Below are 17,602 nucleotides of genomic sequence, written 5' to 3' on the forward strand. Positions count from 1 at the left end.
GCCAGAGGAACACTCAGAAATCCTCTGCAGTCCAGGAGGACTTAACCAGGCTCTGGGAAACCCAGGAGATGTCTTCCCCATTTTTTTCCTGGGTGTTAGTCCATTTCATCAGGGTCTAAAAGGACCCCGTGAGTCTCCCCACAACAGATTAAACAGATTCAACTACTGATTGAATCTGAGTTCCCTTCCTCATTCCTAGCATGGAGGGACTTAGGCCCAACCCAAGGAAGCTACTTGCCAAGGCCACACAGCACAGTGTGACAGGACAACCAAATGCTCGTTTCCTCCAAACATGTTTTCTAGGTGCCTGCTGTGGCCCTGGCTCTAGGACTCACAGAAGGTACTGTCCCTACCTCCCAGGAGTCGTCAACCCTGTAACAATAGCTTGCTCTCCACTCTCCCAGTCTGTTTCCATAGCAATGGTACCATTTGATTGTTAGAATGCAACTCTGACACAAGGCAGCACAGCTCTGAGTCCCACTGATCAAATGAGGACAGTGTCCGAGCTAGTGGCAGAGGGAGGACTGGAATCTCTGCCCGAGTCCCAGTTCAAGGTTGTAGGATGGGTCATGTCTGGTCCTTGGGAGGAAAGAAAATATTACAATCAGTTCCTTCATTCAACACATATGATTGAGTCCTTATAATATGAGAGGGGCCCAGAAACCAATAAGATGCTGTTTGTTCTCAAGGAGCTCGAAGTCTGAAGGACATATATAGACACATACACACAAGATGCGAGACCAGGAGAGGACGTCACTGACCAACTAACTGCCTTAGTTAGGAGAAACCGGCATAAGAGCTGGGCGTTGAAGGATGTAGTCATTTGATAAAAAGGTATTAAGTCCTGAGAAAGTGCTGGGCTCTGTGCAGACACCTGGGACCACAACAACGCACAACGCTGTGACGATCCCCGTGCTCACTGGGTTTACGAGGGGCGGGGGAAGAGTGGGGCATTAGCCACATAACCTCACGCACAGAGGAGCAGTGGCGTGTAACCAGTGGAGCTGGCCTAGTCTTGGGAGAGCAGGTGGGGGACACAGGCCATGGGTGGGGAGGGGCTGGGTGGGCAGGTTCTGCCACAGTCTGGACCATCTGTGAGGATTCTGCTGTCCTTGCTGTCCCTGGGGCCACAACACACTGACTTGTGCCTGAGACTATTTTATGCGCATAGTGGGACCTTGGCAGGACCTTGCTAGTGGGTCTGGCCAGTCTCTGAGTAGATGGGGACCTATACGGTTAGGTGAGAACGGCCTCTGCATAGCATCTAAACTCATCTCCTTCATCAGTCTCCACAACCTGAAAGCATTTTCTAGATGTCGGCTCCCGGTGAGGGAGGGGGCAGCAGAGCGGGGGTCCTTTTCCCATTGTTTGCATAAAAAATGATCACCAGATGGAGCCAGAACTAGAGCCCACCTTGCTGACCCTCACAGGGTTGGCAGAGAGGTTGTGTGGCAGTGAGGGGTATGGGTTCCTGGGTTAGAGTCTTCACCTTGACCCTTCCTAGCCGTGTGACTTTGGCAAGTTACTTAACCACTCTGAGCATCACTTTCCTCACCTGTAAAATGGATCCTTAACAGCCCTTTACTTATAGGTTAGAATAGTCTTGGGAAAAATCCAGATTCCTTACCATGGCCCATGAGACCCTGCATGACCTGGCCCCCGCCTACCTCCCTGACTTTATCTCCCGGCATTTTCCTCTTAGCTACTACCCTCCAGCCCTTATGTTCCCCAGCACAGCAAGTTTTCCTGCTTCCTGGCTCTGCACTTACTGCTTCTTCCCTCAGGAAAGCTCTGTCGCTGCTCTCTGATCGTCATGAGGCTCCTCCTTCTCCTCCTTCAGCTGAAGCATCCCCTCCTCAGAGAGGCCTTTCCTGACCACCCAGTCAGTCTCTAGACCCTCTTCTCATCTCAGGTTTATTTCCTTTGGCGCCCTTGTCTCAATGACTACTCTTTATGCGTTCGCTGATCTAGGGTCAACCTCCCCTCTGGACTGCCCAGTCCACTGATGAACACAGTGCCTGACACACAGAGCTCCATAAACAGTTCTGGAAGGAATGATGTAATCTTCAGCAGGACTATCTCAGATGATGCTCACGGCACACCAGCACGGCATCTGGCAGACGGTACGTTGTTATTATTACTATGTTGCCAGACAGGCGCAGGGAACCGCACCATCTTCCCCCAATCTTTATGGAGAAGCATATTTCAAGGAAAGAATGATGAATGCGAATGTACCCATCACCCGCCTTCCACATGGCCAATCTTCTTTCGTCTATTTCTCTCCAGGCCACCAACACACCCACACATGCAACTTGCTTTATTCTGAAGCAAACCCCAGACATCATATTTTTCCATTCTGGAGGGCTTCTCAAAGGAAATAAACATCACCCATCACATGCCCCGGAGGCTGGGCGCTGGGAGCACCCTGGATGAGAGGCATATGTATGCATAGCGTGCTGCCTCATTTTAAAGAAACTACAGGTTCCGATTAAAAAATGGGGGTAACTGTACTTATGTCTGAGAGGTTTATAAGATAATTAAATGAGTTCGTATACACAACCAGGGACAGTCCTGCCACAGAGCAGGTGCTCAGTAAATGTGAGTGGTTCCCAGTATGGTGTCACCATAGTTATAAAGCCCTGGCTCGAGAGGCGGGGAGACTGGGTTTGAATCCAGCTCCCTGCTGAGTAGGTAAAGTAAACTTCCCTGGGCACATGACTTAACTTCTCTAAGCCTCAGCTCTTTCCTCTGTAGAATGGGGAATAATGGCGCCTGCCTCACAGGGTAGAGATAAGAATTCAGTGAGACACCATAGGGAAGGGAGGACTTGGAACCCTCCCTGACCCACAGAGGGGCTGGGTTCCGATGGGGGTGTATGGAGAAAGCGGCTCTTCCCAGCTGTAACTTTCCAGAGGTGATAACGCAGGCCCGCAGTGGGGCGAGGGCTGCCAAGATCAAGTACAAATCCAGTAGGAGAGGCAGGTGCCGGGAGGAGACTTCTCTGCATGAGCAAGTGCAGGAGAAGGTGGTGCAGGGCAGAACCAGGCTTTCAGCGGCAGAGAGGGGAATGGCTGAGCAGGGGGTGGCGTGCTCGAGAGGATATACCTGCAACAGCTCCGAGTCCTCGGGGCTGTACTGGCTGGGTTCGGTCTCGGAGCTCTCGGGGCACCACTGCAGCTCCCCGAAGCAAGTGGCTGAGTCGAAGTCGCTGGCGTCCAGCTGGGAGAGGTCGAGCTCTGGAAAGTCAGCGCAGAGTTGCTCCTCCTCGCACCCCACCTGAGGAGACAGGAAGGAAGGAGGCTTGGTCAGAGCTAAGCTTGGCTGGACCCAAGTGGCGACCCTCTTACTCATGATGCTGCCAGCCTGGACCTTCAGTCGCCCTCGGCCAGGCCTGATTTTGCCGAGTACCCAAGAAATGTAAAAGTCTGCCCTGCTCTCCTGCAATCGTTAAATCTACCAGGAGCTAAGCTAGGCCCTGGCAGTGCAATCCTGCCTGCTGCTCCCTTCCCTTCTCCTCTGTACTCCTACGCATCCCGCAAGGCCCTGCCCACCTAGCCACCTCCTTTCCCTTACCAGAAATGTTTTATTGAAAACTTTATTAGCACCTATAAATAGAGCTACTCCTTCACATGACTGCCCCGCACTGAAAGGGAATTTCCAGAAGGCAACATTCCCTCGATAGTAATAATGAAACACAAAAACAGCAATAATAATGGCTAATGTTATTGAGCGATTACTGTGTTGTGGATAAACAGTCACATTCCCAGGGATTTTACAGGAATATCTATAACGTCTAAAAGTGTAAGACCACCCATCAGTAGACAATAGATAAATAAAACTGTAATCACCTGTATCATGGAATATTATGGAGCTGTTGAAAAGAATGAGGCAGATGTATACTCTCTTTACGACACGTTAAATAAAAAACTAAATAGCAGAATATTGGCAGGTAGAATATCATCCCACACGTGTGAAGAGAAAAATCAGGCTACGCATTTCTCTGCGTACAATAACACACATGCAAACGCACAGGGAAAGGTCTAGAAGGCCATAAACCCTCCGACAGTGGTGGGCGGGGTGGGATAAAGGCATGGAGGACTCCAGTAATAGCGCCGACTGACACAGCGCCTCCGAGCGCGGTCCCACGACGGGCAGTGTGAGCACTGGGAGTGTGTTAGAAATAACACAGACGCTTAGGCCTAAGCCCAGACCCCTGGATCCGAAGGCAATCATTTTCTGACCCTGGTCTCCCCAGTTTATCAGTTTCTGAAATAGCCAGAGCCGGGAGGCTGACACTGAACAGCACGCCATCGGCCCTGGGGTCTGGCAGACATCGATCACGATCCCCACGCAGCAGCTGCGAAACCTTGGGCACATCCCTTCACCTCTCTGCAGTTCAACTGCCTCATCTGTAAAACGGGACACCACCTGCCACACACAGTTAACATGAAACAGGGCATTGCTAGAGCCTGGCTGAGTAAGTGCACAGGAAATGGAAGCTCACAGCAATGACAAATTACAAAAAATAAAAATAACAGCATTTCAAGGCAGGCAGAGAGGGGTGGGACTGCCTTCGAGAACAAAAAAGGGCCCATGTGACACTGAGGAGAAATAGGTTTTGGCCAGGCCTTTTCCTTAATTGTTCCCACTTACTAGGCTTCATAAATTATGAATAAATGTGTATTATTAGCTCAACTTGACACAGGAAAAAGGCTTTTATCCAAATTTAGGTCAAATGTCTTAATTGGCGTTTTGCAAGAATCCTGCATGCATGGATAGCACGAGGGTCAGCTTCTCTCAAGTGGTTGGTCCCCTGCTCTCAGGTCAGGGAGCATGGTGTTCAGCGAGTCTCTCTCTGTCTCCAGGGACATCCTCGAATCTCCCTTGCCCTCCATCTGCCCATGCCCAATCTTTCGCCAACCCACACATTTTAAACGTCCACGAATACAGAGTACCATGTCACTCCGGGCCCCGCCAACACCCTAACCGCTCGTCACCATCGCTCAACCGCCACAGCCGAAGGGACACTTTGCTGGGTTCTCAGCTGCCCCTGGGAGGCTCCTTTCTCCTCCCTGCCCAGGGGCACTGTGGGATACAGCAGTATCACCTGCTCTAGGTGGATGACTGATTTGTTCCTAGTTTTTGGCTATTACGAATACGTCTGCAATATTTCTGTTTGTCTTTGTGTGGACATATGCTTTTATTTCTCTTGGGTAAATATCTAGAAGTAGAATTGCTGGGCCATATGGTCCATGTATGTGTGACTTTATAAATACTACAGAATTGTTCTCCAAAGCGATCGTGCCACTGTACACACCCGTCGGCTGCGTGAGAGTTCTGATTGCTCCGCACCCTCACCGGCACTTGGTATTGTCATTCATTTTAATTTTAGCCATGATAGTGGGTACATTCCAGTGTTTATTAAATGCCAAGAGCCAGGTATAGTGACATACAAGACTCAGTTCATTCCTGCACAAGTGGACACCCGAGCGAGGGAAGGAAGCGCATAAATGTTTCATTATGGATTGTGTTAACGCTAGGAAGGAAACGAACCAGGTGCACTGATGGAGGATAACAGGGAGGAGAATCTGTCTTAATGGGGGTTCAGGAAAAGCTTCCTAGAAGAGATGACATCTAAGCCGAGGCTTGAAGGCGGAGGGAGACAGGTTGTGGAAGACATGGGGAAGAACATTCCAGGCAGGGGGCCCAGCAAAGGCAAAGGCCCAAGTGTGCACGAGCTCCGGGGTGAGACGCACTGACCGAAAGGCAGTGAGGCTGCAGCTCGGTGAGCTGGGGGGATGGGAGCAGATGCCTTCAGAGAGGCAGGTGGAGGCAGACCGGGTAGGGATGGTTAGTGTAATGCGGGTGGGGCCAGCATAGAAGCAGGCAGATGGGTGAGGCCGGTAAGGCATCCAGGAGGGAGGAGGTGGAGGGATGGGTAGGCACCACCCGGATCCACCGAGGGCCTACGAAGCAGGAAGGGGGCCCCAGAGCAGAGACTCAAGGGTGCTGGGCAGCTGGGGCCTCCATGTCTAGCGAAGCTCCCGGCGATAAGCTTCGCGGGGAGCTCTTTCTGTATATTTCTGATCTCTCTCATCCTAGTTTCTCACTGCAGCCACCTCTGTAGGACTTGCTCCTGAAGCTGAGAAACAACTTTATAATCAGAGTCCTGGAATCCCAGACCAGCCGGGAATCAGCAGCCCTGAGCTACTGTGGAAAATTTGAAAATTAGAGGCCCCTTCAAGAACCAGATAAAAGCTATGAATAGCTTTTACGCTCTTCATATGATATGCGTGTACGATGCCTATCAGCACAAGGAATTGACACTTAACTTCCAGGTTTAGGGATGCCACTTAACGCCCACCTTGGTGGGTCTATCTCCCACCATTACTTTGCTGCTAATGGAAACTGAGGCCCACGGAGGATAATGGGTTTGCTCAGGGTCATCCAGTGAGTGTCCTACCCATCAAAACCACACCACCTCCTTTACAAACACCCATAAAATGGACACGGCTACTGCACTTATTGATTACCCACAGCAGCTCGACACACTCATAGTGTACCCAGGACATAAAAATAAAGAAACCTCAGCTCCACGGCCTTGTCAATTAAGGCCGAGGCCACTCTAGCTAAAAACCTTTAAGCGCTGCATTAGTAGTGATTTCTCTGGCCTCTTCCATCTTTAGAGAGGCTTTTGAAGGGGTGCCTCAGGTGACCCAGTTCTCTTTGGCTTAAGGCCTTCTTGTTCTGTACTGGCCACCTTCCACGGGCCCCACCCGTGGAGCCCCGAGTTCACAGCACAGGACCAAACTACTGCTATTAGTAAGAGCTTACTATATGCCGAGGACCACGCTAAGTGCATCTTCTCATCAGATTCTTAAAACAGCCCTCTAGGGCGGGTATCACTGTCTCCACGTGACGAATCGGGAAAGTCGGAGATCGAGTCACTTATATCAGTTTGCCAGGGCTGCGGTAACAAAGCACCACAGGCTGCGTGGCTTCAACAACTAAAAATGCATTGCTTCACAGCACTGGAGGCCGGAAGCCCGAGATCTAGGTGTCGGCAGGGCTGGCTACTTCTCAGGCCTCTCGTGTTGGCTTGTGGATGGCCGTCTTCTCCCTCTGTCGCGTCATGTGTTTTCCATCTACGCGAGCCTGTCTCTGTGTCCAAATTTCCCCATTTGATAAGAACATCAGTCATACTGGATTAGGGCCCACCCTTAACGAGCTCGCTTTAATTTGATCACCTCTGGGTAGGACTACTCCACATATCCTTTTTTGGAGGACACAATTCAACCCATAGCACCCAGGGTCCCAGAAAGGTGAAGCTGAGATTCAAACCCAAGTCTCTTTGCTCCCTACAAAGCCTGTGCCATCGTCTGACATCCTGCTTCTGAAAACTAAAAGGAACATCCGAGACCATTTATTCCCATTTACAGATGGGGAGATGGAGTTTCAGACAAAGGCCACGAAAAATCCAAGACACGTGGCAAGTCCGTGGCCATGCAGAGACGGTCTGGGGCCAGACGTGCTGTGCTGTTGGCGGCCTCAGCCCCTCCACAGGTCTGCTCACCCCCCTGCTGCGGGACTCCCCTGCTGGTGGCGGAGCCTTCCTCGTCATTCCTCCAGTAACCCCACATCCCAGTCTGAAAGGGCCGTGGCTGCCCCAAACCAGGGAGATAGATGCCCTTGGCAGTGGATTAGTGGTGTTTCATCCAGCTTCACCTCAGTGGCTTCATTGGAAGCCTGTGCATCTTGGCAGAAATCGATTCCTTGCTGAAGAAAGAATGCATCTTCAGGAAAAATTGGTGGCTCCACTTTCCTGACCGCAATCAGCAAATCGCCTCGCTTAGTGCCTGGCCCAGAGCATATTTTCAGAGTTACCGAGTGGAAGGAAGCTGTAGTGACAGAGCTTGGGCTCTGGGTCTGTCCCTAGTCACCTTCCCACTCAGATTCTCATTGCACCCTCTAGGAAAAAGAATCAGACAGACAGACCATAGGCACCTCTCTTACTCAAGTATTTGATACAATTCTGTACTTATCCGGTCTCTGAGATCCACATAGGTTTGGGGGAAATATTTAGGTCAAACTCAGCATTTAATGAATAAACAATTTAAAGACGGGGAGACAAAGGTGCAGAGAGGACTGTCTTGAAATGGGAAGAGGCCTCGACAAGGACGACAAAGCACTAGGCTCTGGCTTTGCTAATACTAATCCTTTGAGGTCAGGATATAACTTTTGCCGCCTCCATTTCTACTGACAAAATTGGGAGAATAGAAAGTACCCTGCCTCCCAGGGCTTTATAAAGTTAAAGTAACATAGGCTGGGAGCCTAGCATGAATTACGGTTACAGATACAGCACTTACCACAGTTGACATTCAAGTGACATTCACAGCTATGGTTTCATTGGTACCTTCCCAAGATACAGCAAGTAGTCAATGGTCAGTGTCTCCATTTGACTGATGGGAGGTTTAATGCTTCTCAGATCTGTCTGCTGACCTTTCCCCTCAGTCCTAAACCTACTCGATCTCTCATCCTGTGTTCCTTCAACCTTGACCAGCCCCCGATTCCAGTGTTACTCATGGTTTCTGTTGGAGGAATGATCTTGCCTCAACAGCCAGACCACGCTGGCTCTCTCTGGGCTTGCCTGGGATGGTGAGCACCAGTCCCCACCACCCCAGGTCTGACAGACTTCTTGACCGCCATCTTGGACATCCTAAGTACTGCCCTACCACCAGCTTGGGGCCTCCGCCACTGACAAGAAGTTCTATTTGATGGCCTAAGGCAAGTTTTCCCTTTTAAACTGCTGTCAGGAATGCCCAGACTGACCACGAGATCTATTAGGGTGGCAGGTACCTGGCGCTTTCACGCCTCCCTAAGCACAAATGCCACTAACTAATCAGAGCTCTCCTTCCTGCTGAGCCCCAAGGTTACTCAACACAGAGCCTTAGCAGCCACCACTAGTCAATTAGAACTGGCCTGGTCTAGGCCTAGGACCCTGTGCCTCTACTTGCTGTCTAGGAAGGAAGCGAGGTAAGTAGTCATGAAGTCCCCACAAAGCCATTTCATTACGCAAATGTTTTTTCTCTCCTCCTCCCACGTCTGTTATGTGGCTGGCTCCCCACCCATCCCCCTTCCTGATGGTGGCAGCCCACCGATTTTCCTCGGGGCAGCCGCTGCCGCTCTCCTCCACCCAGGTAGGCGTGAGCTGGCTAATTAACGTGCTCCATCCAGTGACCACAACAACTGGTTTGACAGCAGTAGGAGTAAACACCAGGAATTTTCTGGAGCATCTGGACAAGGGGCTCAGCTGGTTGAATTTAATTCTGCAGAGGCTGGCAGCCATCTTTGTCACCACCTGGGAAGAGTCTGCCTAAGAACGAAGCCAGCACAGAACATGAAGAACCAAGAAGCAGAGAGAGACAGATTCCCTGGATAAAAAAAAATAATAATTTAAACACTTGGATCCAGCTGTGCCTGAAGCCAATCTATTCCGTGAACGCCTCGGTTTTGTAAATGTCCCTTCTAGATTACATGACAGTTGGAGTTTCTGTCACCCATCAATGGAAAAGACAAATTCATCTCTCTTCCATTAAAAAAAAAAAAAAATTAATCTTCCCACTGTCTTTTAAATGAGTTCGAAACTCCTAAAGAGGCTTCTAGGAGAACAGTAGGAAGAGTAATTGGTCTTAGTCTCCATAGGAAAACTTACAGCATCCTCTGAAATAAGACTCAGGAGGCTGCAAATATGAAGTTAAGCTCCAGCAAGAATAAGTAGAAAACTGGAGGGGCTCCGAGCCTATGTTAAAAGAACAAAACATCCTGGAATTAGAGATAAACCAGACCACTAAAAGAATCTCCTGCTAAAACACTCGCAGCTAAACATCTCAAGCTGGCATTCAAGGCCCTTTCCATGCGGGAGCATGTGTGTGACCCCCGGCCGGCCAAACACAACCTCCTGATGCTCAGCCCTGGCCAATGGGACCCTAAGTTCCAGCCATGCAGCTGCCCACTCAAGATTTAGGGTAAGGTGACTGGACAGAAGGTCACCAGCTCTGATGAGAGTGGGTTCTCCAGGCCAGAGAACAAAATGGGGTCCTGTGCTCAGAACTGGGTTGCAAGGCCAGGACAGACTTAATCCTAACCAGACTTCCTCAGGCCTTCAGTACAATAGAAGCTCCCCGATCACCTAACCAAACAGCCAAGTTAACCAACCCTCTCCATCACCCCTGTAAAAAATGCCCGACATATCTCAGGGCCTCAGATAAGGCATTCTATGTCATCCACACGTCTGCTCCCACCAGCTGGGTTGTTTACTGGGAGTAGGTTGTGTTACCCATTGGTAACTATAATTATAAAATTTAACTAAGTGGTTCATAAACAGAAACTATAAATACAAAAGAAATGATTTTAAGGGAAACTAGGTTGAAGGCTGTGGAAGGAAGGATTCAATAAAGTTGAGTTGCTTAAAACAAACAAACAAACAAAAACAAAAAACCAAAAAAAACCTGCTGTCAAATGTGTCTGTGAGATCATTGTAAAAGATTTGGAGAAATTGGCAAGAATCTGGAAGGATTCTGCACTCAGATTACTTGACAAGAGCCTAAATTCTTGGTCCCACGGGATGAATCCCCACTCTGGAACCAGGAGCCAGCGCTGGGGTTGTGGACTGTGCAGAGAGATGACCTGGAATTTCAGAGCCAGCACCGCAAGCAATCCTATAGCAAAAGACTGGCAAAAAGGAGTGGATGTGTCATACGGCTTCATTAAAAGGTAATGTAAGGCATTATGTTTGATGATTTTTTGTTTTCACTGACATTTTCCTAGGAATTCCCTTCTCTCGCCCTCACCACCAGCCACAGTTCCCACTCTCATCAGAGAAGGTGACTATCGTGTATGGATCCCACCTTCATAGGACAGGAAATAAATCCTTACGATAGACCGCCAAACCACAGAACCAGGGGTTAGGGCACTGGAAGAGTCTGCAGAAAGACTTCTCAAGACTAATGCCTTATTTTGCAGATAGAAAGAATGAATGGGGAGTCACCCAAGATCCATACAGCCAGGACACAAACTGGGATCTCCAGAGTCTCCATCCAAAGTTCTTTCCAAAATGACAGGCCATTTCCTTAACAGCTGTGCCCTGTACACCAAAGTGTTTGTGTTACATTTTTTTTCCCCTCTAAAGGCAAGGGAAAGAAAGAACAGAAAGTCTCCTGGGTCGGGTATTATCTTACTCAGGCATCTCCTTTCCCCACTTTCTGTTTCCTGCAAGCAGCCCCTTATCCAACAGGGATCTGTAAAGTCTCTTGTAGCTATGCCCAGGTGAGGTTACCTGGGGTGGAGCAACTCCTGGATGTCCTGGTACGTGGCTATGCAGAACCCAGACTTCCCTCCCCTGTCTCAGAGGGCACTGTCAGCTCTTTCTTCTCCCCACTGCAGATCCTGGCACCTCTCGGGGTTGCCTTTTAGCAGGCACAGGCTGCCCCAGGCCCAGAAAGTGGTGCATTTCATTTTGATTTTGAAACAATAAAAGCTCGAAGTACATTCTCTGACAGAAGCGAGCAAGCGAGTAAGGGTATCTTAGGGCAGCGTGACATCCACATTGTGTTTGCCTACAACTGCAGTCAATTTTATGCACTTGAATTCAAGGGCCTCTTGAATTCAAGGGACAGTGGCAGGAAAAGTGCTTCGTGAACAGCAAAGGCTGTGCAGGTATCTCTTGTTATGCTTCGCTGCGGCAGAGCTGGCCCTGGCTCGTCCTTTGCTGGTAACGGGGAGCCACCGGGCTTCTGTGCATCTCCAGAGACTGGCTCCCTCATGGCTGGTGTACAGCTTGAGTTTTCACCCCAGGGCCTCTGTGCCGGCAGCTCCCTGGGCCTAAAACATCTCCTCTCTCTTTCATCTTTGCATGGCCGCTCCCTCATCACCCCCATCCCAGATTAAGTGTCCCCACCAAATGGGCCTTCCTGACCACTATATCCGAAAGTGGCCACCCGTCTCTCTCTTACCCATCACCCCTCAATTAGTACTTCTGATATTTGCTCCCTATTTCCCAGATTTTAAAAAATGATGGTAAAATATTCATAACAAAAATTTTACCATGGTAACTATTCTTAAGTGTGCAATTCAATGGCATCGGGAATCTTCATATTGTTGTGCAACCATCACCACCAACTATCTCCCAACTCTTCCCTAGTGTTCATTTATCTCCTTGTGTATTCTTGCCTCCCCTAGCTAGTAGCTAGCTCTACGGGTTGAGGGGCCGTGTCTGTCTTGTTCCCTGCTGTTTCTCTAGGGCCTAGCACATAGTAGGTGCTCAATAACCAAAATGAGATGAACGTGGCAGTGCCTTGTAAACTGTAAAGGGCAGTGCACAAAAGCAAGAGAGTACAAAATGGACATTTTTTTCTGTAACAGCCCCAAGAGGAGGCCAAATTGCCTGGCAGCCTCAGTTACCAGATAACGATTTCAGTTCTGTCCAGCTCTGGGGGAGCGAAACTGCCAATAACGTCTTTTCTTTTCTGGTTCCAGGCCCCTTTGCGAGGTCAAGAATGAAGATATCCGATCACACAAACCACCTGACATTGACACTCACCATTTCAACACATCAGCTCTACCGAGCGCAACATTTTATCAGTCACTGAAGGGCAGGCACAAAAATAGACTGCAGGGATCAAATGCCACCCTCAGCTGCTCTCTTGACACGCAGGGGTGGTTGAAAAGGTCTTAGCATATGGGGACCTGAGGCCCGGGGACCAGGGAGGGGCATCCTCTGTCACAGTAGGGCACCGAGATTGCAAGGCGGAATCAGGGCCAGGATTAGGGTGAAGTGAGGGAGGCAACTGCCTTGGGCACCAAAAAAAACTCAGTATCGAGATGGATCATATTTAATGCAATAGTGTGGGAGAAAAAATAACTAATGCAAAAAAAAAAATCCATGTTGTACAAAATATCAAAATTCTAAATAAAGAGAGGGTCATTGATGCTGATTTTTCCTTTGGCTTCAGGTACCTATTTGGCTCTGCATGACACTTACTGTTTTTGCCTTTTTTTCTTTCTTACCTTTTTTTTTTTTTATTTGGGATTTTGTTCAGCATGGAAATTTTGTCATCTATTGTTATTATTTTAAACATTGCATTAAAATTCGATTTATCTTGACAACTGAATTCTTTGGCATCTCTGTAAATTTTGTGCCTGGGCCAAGCAAGCATCTCCTTTGCCTCACCCTAATCCTGGTCTGGATGGAATGAGATGGTGAACAAGTTACTGTATGTGTAGGTGACTAAAATGAGATCGGGTCACATCGTAGATCATGTCCTTCTGGGGCCTCAGTTTTCCCATCTCTGCAATGAGGCCTATAACCCTCTGGTTGCTATGGAATTATCCAAGCCCTGTAAAACGAGGTCATTTGAATGAAAAAGTGGGGAAGCTCTAAAAGGGCCGTCCCTAAGTAAGGAACTGTTACTAAATTCTCATCAAAGGTAAAATCAGTGGTCCCACAGAGTGGTGAGTGGCATTCAGTTTTGAGGTGAGTTGCAAAACGCTTGCCCTATTTATAACGAAAGTAGTGAAGTTTGCCGAATGAGTCGATTTTACTTAAGAAGAGAGAGGTAAGAACAGATGTCCCGCGACCAGGACATCCCCTTCATTCCGCTGACTGGCATTCTCATCCCTTTCCTGACGTGGAAGGCAGGCCGACGGGGACGTGCGCTCAACCTGAGACATGCGCCCCCTGCGCGTGGCTGAAAGGGGTGACCACCAACAGTCTCGTCAAGTTGCGGCCATCGTAAACGGGCAGGTCCCTTCCTTCCTTGCCACATTTTGAGGGCTTTCCTCAAAAGCTGAATATGCCCACAGGAAGGAAATGGGGGGGAGCCATCTTCATGTGTCAGACGGACTGAAAAAGTACCTGGCTTCAGGATGATGACAAAATTTTGGAAATGGATAATCGTGACGTTTGAACGACGCTGTGAATGTACTTAATGCCATTGAATCGTGTACGTAAAAATTATTAAAATGGTAAATTTTGTTTTGTATAGTTTACTACAAGAAAATAAAAATAAATCTGAAAAAGTGTCAGAAACCTAGAAGGAAAAAAAAAAAGTGCCCAGCACACTCTGTCTGGAGGTGTTCTCGGGGGTCCTATAGTGTCCGTGTTCCTGGGTTCTATTTATGTGTCTCTTGCCCTGGCTGGCAGGAGAGACTGAGGGAGCCGGGCCAGGGATCGGCTGAGAAGCCCTTTACTTGTTAACACTGTTATAAATAACCCAGAAAGAAGCAGAAAGGGGGTCCTGGCAGGGGAGTGAAGGTCAGGCAGCCCCTTCATGGCATTTGAGGAAATGTCATGCTCAACAGGCCAGCAAGGTGCCAGCTCACATCTTCAGCCCAGTGCTGCCCAGCGCCAACGGCCGCCTTGCTGTGGTGCCAGGGAGCCTGTGGGGAGCACGCTCCCCTACAAAGGGCAGCCCGAAGGTGGTTCCCTCCTGGGGGTTCTGAGCAGGGAGGGGACTGTCTTATGGGTGGAAAGGCAGTGGATAGCTAAGGATACCCCCAGCCCAGCCGGCAGGGGCTTAAGTCGGCTCCCCGAGAACCTAGGATCAGGGCTCTGCCATCAACATACCAGCCTCGGCTTGTCAGCCAACACACGACCTGCTGAGGGAGAGATGACTCAGCAATGCTCAACCCACAACTGCCCCTGCTGGGGCTGCTGCACCGCGTGGGAGCCAGGAGGGGCTGCGCAGCCCATCTGGCCCTGTAGTTCCCACGCTGGGCTCCCTAGGGAACCCCCTGCTTGATCTCCACCCCCACAGCCCGCCAGGGCCCTGGGCTTTGAAGTAGGAGGGATTATGAGGGAGTTGATTATTTAGGTTTTCCATTTTTATGAACTGAAAACCATACAGTGGCAACCCATCATACTTTTATTTAACCTGGGTGAATTCAACAGTATAAGCTCGGCAAAAAACAAATACATAAAAAGCCAAATTTCTATTTCTCTCTTACATATTAGAAATACAGTGACATTACATTTGCATATGAATTCTATATTTTCCCATGCCCACACACTCATACCTATTATTCAGACTCATTATTTCATGGACAATTTAAGGGCTTTATGAGGCTAATTTGAATACCCAGACTAGGAAGTCACTCCCCAAGTAGGTGGTGCCCACCACTCAAGAGTGCCCAGCAAGGTGGGTATTTAAAATTCACCCCTTTAACAGATGAAGAGGCTGAGGATCAGAGAGGCGACATGACTCTCTCTGCTTAGTGAAACGTGAATCCAGACTTAACCGCCACGTTCTTTGCTGCCACGGCCTCCTGTTCTCCACTCATGGTGACCGCTGCTGTCCAAGATAGCATGGGGGAAAAGCCTTTTTCCCAGCTCTGTGCAGGTTTACCCACTAGACTTTGAAACAATGGGGAGGCAAAAGAGTTCTCAAAGCCCTGCTAGTACCTCTGAGAGTCTCTATGGGCTCCGGAAGCCCAGGTAACAAATCGCTGGGTGCAGAGAACCAAGGCAGGGGACTCAGCCGCCAGCACTGGGGAGCTGGAGGCAGAGCTAAGATGAGAGTGAGTCACTCGCTCTCCTGCTTAAAAGCTTTCCCTGACTTCTCACTGCCCTTGACAAAAACCGGAAGTTCTCACTGGGCCTACGAGGCCCGCGGTAGCCTGGGCCTGCCCGCTCCCCCACCATCTCCTGGACTCTGCCGCCCTCCCCGCACTGCCGACTCAGTGGCCGTCTTCTTCGGGAACAAACTCCTCCAGGCTTGAGCTCCACCTGGGACACCTTCCCAAGTCCCAGACCACGTAGCCAGCATTCGGTCCCAGCGAGAGAGGCCTTCCCCGACCTTCTTGGCCACTGTGGATTGTACCGTCGTGTGTCATCCACATCCCGAGTCCAGGGACTGTCTGTGTCCTCTCTAGAATGTAAGCTACATGAGAACAGGGGCCTGGGCTTGTCCTTTGCTGAATCCCAGTACGTGGAACGGTATCTGGCACAAAGCAAGCGCTCACGAAACCTTTGTGGAATGAGTGGGGGCAGGTGGGAGAAGGGGTGAGCAGAGCCCGCACTTCTCGGGTCAGCTTGGGCATCTCTGCTTCGCATCACTGTGATGCTGGCAAGGCCTCCCTCTCATGCGCCACCCTTTACTGGGGTGGTGGTGGTGGTTTCCTTCTGCATTCATTTATTCCCTTATGGAAACTCCTGCCTTTCCTTTTCCAGTATGTCAGATGATGAGAATCCCAGACCCATGTGCTCCCAGATAAAGCTGGTGGGAAACAGATTCTCTTGGGCCCCAGCAGGCCCTCCATGGTCATGTGGTCAGCGAGGGCCAGAGGAGAAGGGAGGCCAAGGAGGCCTGCTTCGCGGACCCCCACGCACTCATGCGCCGTGTGGCCAAGGCGCCAGCTCCTGCCAGCCACAGATGGACCTGCTGTATATAGCAGTGTGTTAACTGGGCGTGCAAAATGAATTTGTGTCAAACAAATCACACATTCCTCTTGCCTTTTTCCCATGTAACAGAAACGTGTCCCACAGGGTGGTATTGCCACAGGCTCTGTTGCCAGAGCCAGGGCTTCTGTAATGTGTGCTAATGGTGGAATTACAGGCACCGAACTCTGAAAGGGTAACAATCTGACAATGCTTGATTATTAGCCAAGCCCGATGGGAAACAAGTAGGAAGCAGGGAACTCTCAAAAAGAGAACAGAGGGATCTTTCATGGAGTGAGTTTCCCACCATGCCCACATGTGAGTAAATGCCACCTGAATCCATTTTTCACCCTAAAGGTTTCTTCTGCCCTTCTAAGATTGGGGTCTTCAGGCTTGAAACAAATCCTTTCTGCTGTAAATTAGATATTCTCCCATTTGATCCTCATAACAGGGCAGAGATTAAGCCATTTTTACGATGGGAAAGCTTAAGTTCAAAGAGGGGAAGTAACTTGCCTAAAGTCCCACTGCAAGTTAAGGAGAGGGGCAGGACTAGAACCCCGAGACCTTTAACTCCTAGTTGAAGCAATAATGGAGAGCACTGAACGGGAGTCACAAGCCTGAATTTTCTGCACTATTGGCATGGGACATTGGATGAGTCCCTGCACTTCTCTGAGCTTAGTTGCCCCATATTCCAACACTGGCTAGACTTAGAGACCGTGGTCAGTCAGCTTGGAGGCTGAGACGTGCAGGGTCAGTCTGAGATGTCCCGAGTGTGGTCGGGAAGCCTGTGGGTGCAGCAAGCACTATGGCCTGGAGCATCCTGGCAGTGCGTGTCTGCACCAGTGTTGGGGAGGGCACGCGGGAGCTCCTCACGATGTTACGTAAAGTATGGTCCTTGGATCAGCAGCATCGGCCTCACTTGGAGCTTGTTAGATTCTCCAGAATCCCATGCTGAATCCTGGACCTCCTTATTAGAACCTGCATTTAACAAGGTCCCCAGGTGACTCGCGCACACACTAAAGTTTGGGAAGCAAAAACTTTTAAATCAGGAGTCAGATCGTAGAATGTAACTTGGGTTTGGCATCTACATCCTTTGAGCCCCCGTGTCCCCGTCTGTAGAGTAGAGATGAAGTATACACCTCATGGGACTGCTGCGAGGGTTACCTAAGA

The 17,602-nt window shown here is 49.7% G+C and overlaps 1 protein-coding gene across 3 annotated transcripts in view; it reads right to left on the minus strand.

The window, feature by feature from the left end:
- Window positions 1-17,602, minus strand: part of PPARGC1B (PPARG coactivator 1 beta) — a 97,001-nt gene that overhangs the window by 25,999 nt on the left and 53,400 nt on the right. For all 3 annotated transcript variants that reach the window (XR_004952058.1, XM_016150372.2, XM_036224700.1), the window contains exon 2: window positions 3,106-3,276. Coding sequence is in view for 2 of the 3 variants with exons in the window: in XM_016150372.2 (XP_016005858.2) it covers window positions 3,106-3,276 (171 nt within the window). In the remaining variant the exon portion in view is untranslated. The remainder of the gene's footprint in view (window positions 1-3,105; window positions 3,277-17,602) is intronic.

This window comes from Rousettus aegyptiacus, unplaced genomic scaffold, assembly GCF_014176215.1.
Source record: "Rousettus aegyptiacus isolate mRouAeg1 unplaced genomic scaffold, mRouAeg1.p scaffold_m13_p_7, whole genome shotgun sequence".
Taxonomy (NCBI): Eukaryota; Metazoa; Chordata; class Mammalia; order Chiroptera; family Pteropodidae; genus Rousettus; species Rousettus aegyptiacus.